The sequence below is a fragment of the Montipora foliosa genome, unplaced genomic scaffold (genome assembly GCF_036669935.1).
Source record: "Montipora foliosa isolate CH-2021 unplaced genomic scaffold, ASM3666993v2 scaffold_423, whole genome shotgun sequence".
Lineage (NCBI taxonomy): Eukaryota > Metazoa > Cnidaria > Anthozoa > Scleractinia > Acroporidae > Montipora > Montipora foliosa.
This window is the reverse complement of record NW_027179727.1, coordinates 957,501-959,973: the sequence shown is the minus strand read 5'-3', so window position 1 is coordinate 959,973 and position 2,473 is coordinate 957,501. Positions and strand designations below refer to the sequence as shown.

Sequence of the window (2,473 nt, the reverse complement as noted above, 5' to 3'; positions counted from 1 at the left end):
CCTCTTAGATAGTCTTGACTTGGTATGGCTTGATCCTGAAGCTTTTGCCGAGGCTGTTCATGAAAAAGGAGCTCCTCTTACTGGGTGTTGGGGTTTTATCGATAGGACCCCCCGGCCAATAGCCCGTCCTGTCCGTAATCAACGACTTATGTTCAGTGGTCACAAGAGAACACACTGCTTAAAATTCCAGGTATATGAAAGGTGTTACACAAAAGAAAGCAAACTTACTTGACTAGACAAAAATATCACAACAAAGCAGTCTCCTGTGAAGGCACTCCAAGGAGTAATGCAGGGGAGAGCGTTGGGTTCCCTATTGCTATAAGAAACCCATCTAATTATTCTTATTAAGGATTATTAGAACACCTTATTTTTATACTTGCATATACTTTTTTTACATCTTAATTGGTGGGGGTAACCCTGGTGCGGTGCATTATTGCTTTTGGCTGTCTCCTTCTCCACAACTTCTTTATAGTAATAATTTAATTTACCATCTACTTGTAATTTAGTGGAGTGACTTTGTGATAAATAAAGAAATAAATAAAATAAAGAGCTTCTCTGGTTGTACTCTTTAAAGATCTGAAAGGGAGGCTAGATACCAAAGGAGGGTATAAAATCTAGTTCAATAAAGGTTGCTGTGGAAAAATCTAAAATTCACTAGGTCCAAACCAAGTTCCTCAAGCCAAGCAAAATGAAACTAACTTCAGTCAGGAAATATATATAGGATGTTGTAATACAACTTAATGTTTCATTTACAAATATTTGTTTTATTTACTTTTTAGTCTGTTCAATCCCCAAATGGCCTGATAGCCCATATGTTTGGTCCTATAGAGGGTCGCCGACACGATGCCTTCATGCTTGGGGTGAGCGGCCTGTCAGCTAAACTGCGTCGATTTGTTCAACCCAGTGGAGAGCCATACGTTATTTATGGGGATCCTGCCTATGGTATTACACAGAACATTATTGCTCCATTCCGTCAAGCTCACCTTACAGATGATGAGCAGGAATTCAATACAAGAATGAGCAGAGTTCGGACATGTGTCGAATGGGGCTTTGGCAAAATCTGCCAAAATTTTGCATATTTAGACTTTAAAAAGAACTTAAAGATCCTTTTACAGCCTGTGGGTAAATATTATTTGGTTGCATGTATTCTTATCAATTGTCACACCTGTTTATATGGGTCACAGACAACCACTTATTTTAATTTAGACCCGCCATCCCTGGAAACCTATCTATCCAACTGATGACCATGTTTACTTGGTCTTTCTAACTATAATTATTTTATTTATGTAAATAGCAACAGGAGTGAAATAAAACAAGAGAAGATGAATCTTTTATTTTCTTTTCCTCCAGTGAACAAAAATTATGTGGAAGGGGTGTCAATAAAGTAAAACAAAATGAAGATGAAGCAGAAGAAAAAGCTTATGTTGTCAATGCTTCAAGAGCAACTGACTACAAAATGATTTATTTTTTCAGTTGTTCTCGAAGCATGGAGAACAAAAGCTTCCTTTCTTCAGCTTCATCTTCATACTTTTGTTTCTGAAGATCCAGCTCCATCTTTCTCACTTCCAGCTCTTTTTCTTTCAGTTTTGCTTTCTCCTTGTACTTTTCTGACAGCATTTCAATTGCTGACTTTCTGCTTGACCTGGCAACTTTCCTTTTGGTTCCTGTAGAAATAATTTACACGAGAAATAAAAGAAAAAGTGTTGTATTTATTTTTGTGGAAGACCAACCAAAGCCTAAGGCCCCCCTCTCCCCCAGGGGTGGGGAAGGAGATGGAAATATGTAATCACAGTGTGGCAGAAAACTGAGCAACCACATTAAAATTTAATGGATTCATTGAGCCCCCCTAGATGAGCAGTCAAGCTCTTGGGGTAAAGTCTGAATCAAATATGTTTACATATATAAAATATATGGATTTCATCATACAAACAGTTTGTCCATTACAAAAAAAAACATCTGTTCACTTTCCTTTTGTGGCCCCTAGTAGAAGAGAAAATCAATTTCATATATTTATGGCAACCAACCAGCCAGAGTAGTTGGAATAATAGTTTGTTAGATTTCACAAATGTTACCTTTTGAAGGACTTTCTTCATCTGACCCGCTACTAGACACATCGCATGTGGCACCACCTGATGTGCCAGCATCACTACGGCGCTCTAAAATGAAAGCAATGGGTTCTATTCAAACTGGTTCAAACTACAAACTGTCAAGTCAAATATTAGACACTTAAATTATATGGTGCTCAATCACAACACATCATGAATCACCAAGTAAAGCAGGCACTCAGAAAATTGGGTAAAAACTGTGTAAAACGGCAAAAGAAAAACAACACAAAATGAGTTACGGTCCTGATGGATCTCGTCACCATAACCTAAGCTTGTTTGGACAACATAATATTGAATTGGATATTAACTTGCTAGTCTTTCCACAGCTGCCTGCCGCATCTCCTCCCCTTTCCTTTTATCTTCCTGCT

At 38.0% G+C, this 2,473-nt stretch overlaps 1 protein-coding gene across 2 annotated transcripts in view; it reads right to left on the bottom strand.

Moving 5' to 3' along the window:
• Nucleotides 1–1,457: 1,457 nt before the first annotated feature.
• LOC137988599 (uncharacterized) overlaps nucleotides 1,458–2,473 on the bottom strand; it is a 2,199-nt gene continuing 1,183 nt past the window's right edge. The window contains exons 2-3 of one of the 2 annotated variants that reach the window (XR_011120804.1): nucleotides 2,073–2,156; nucleotides 1,458–1,664 (exon numbers count right to left, since the gene is read on the bottom strand). Coding sequence is in view for 1 of the 2 variants with exons in the window: in XM_068834587.1 (XP_068690688.1) it covers nucleotides 2,409–2,473 (65 nt within the window). In the remaining variant the exon portion in view is untranslated. Of the gene's footprint in view, nucleotides 1,665–2,072; nucleotides 2,157–2,408 lie in introns of those variants that run through there. The other variant, XM_068834587.1, reaches the window with a different exon arrangement.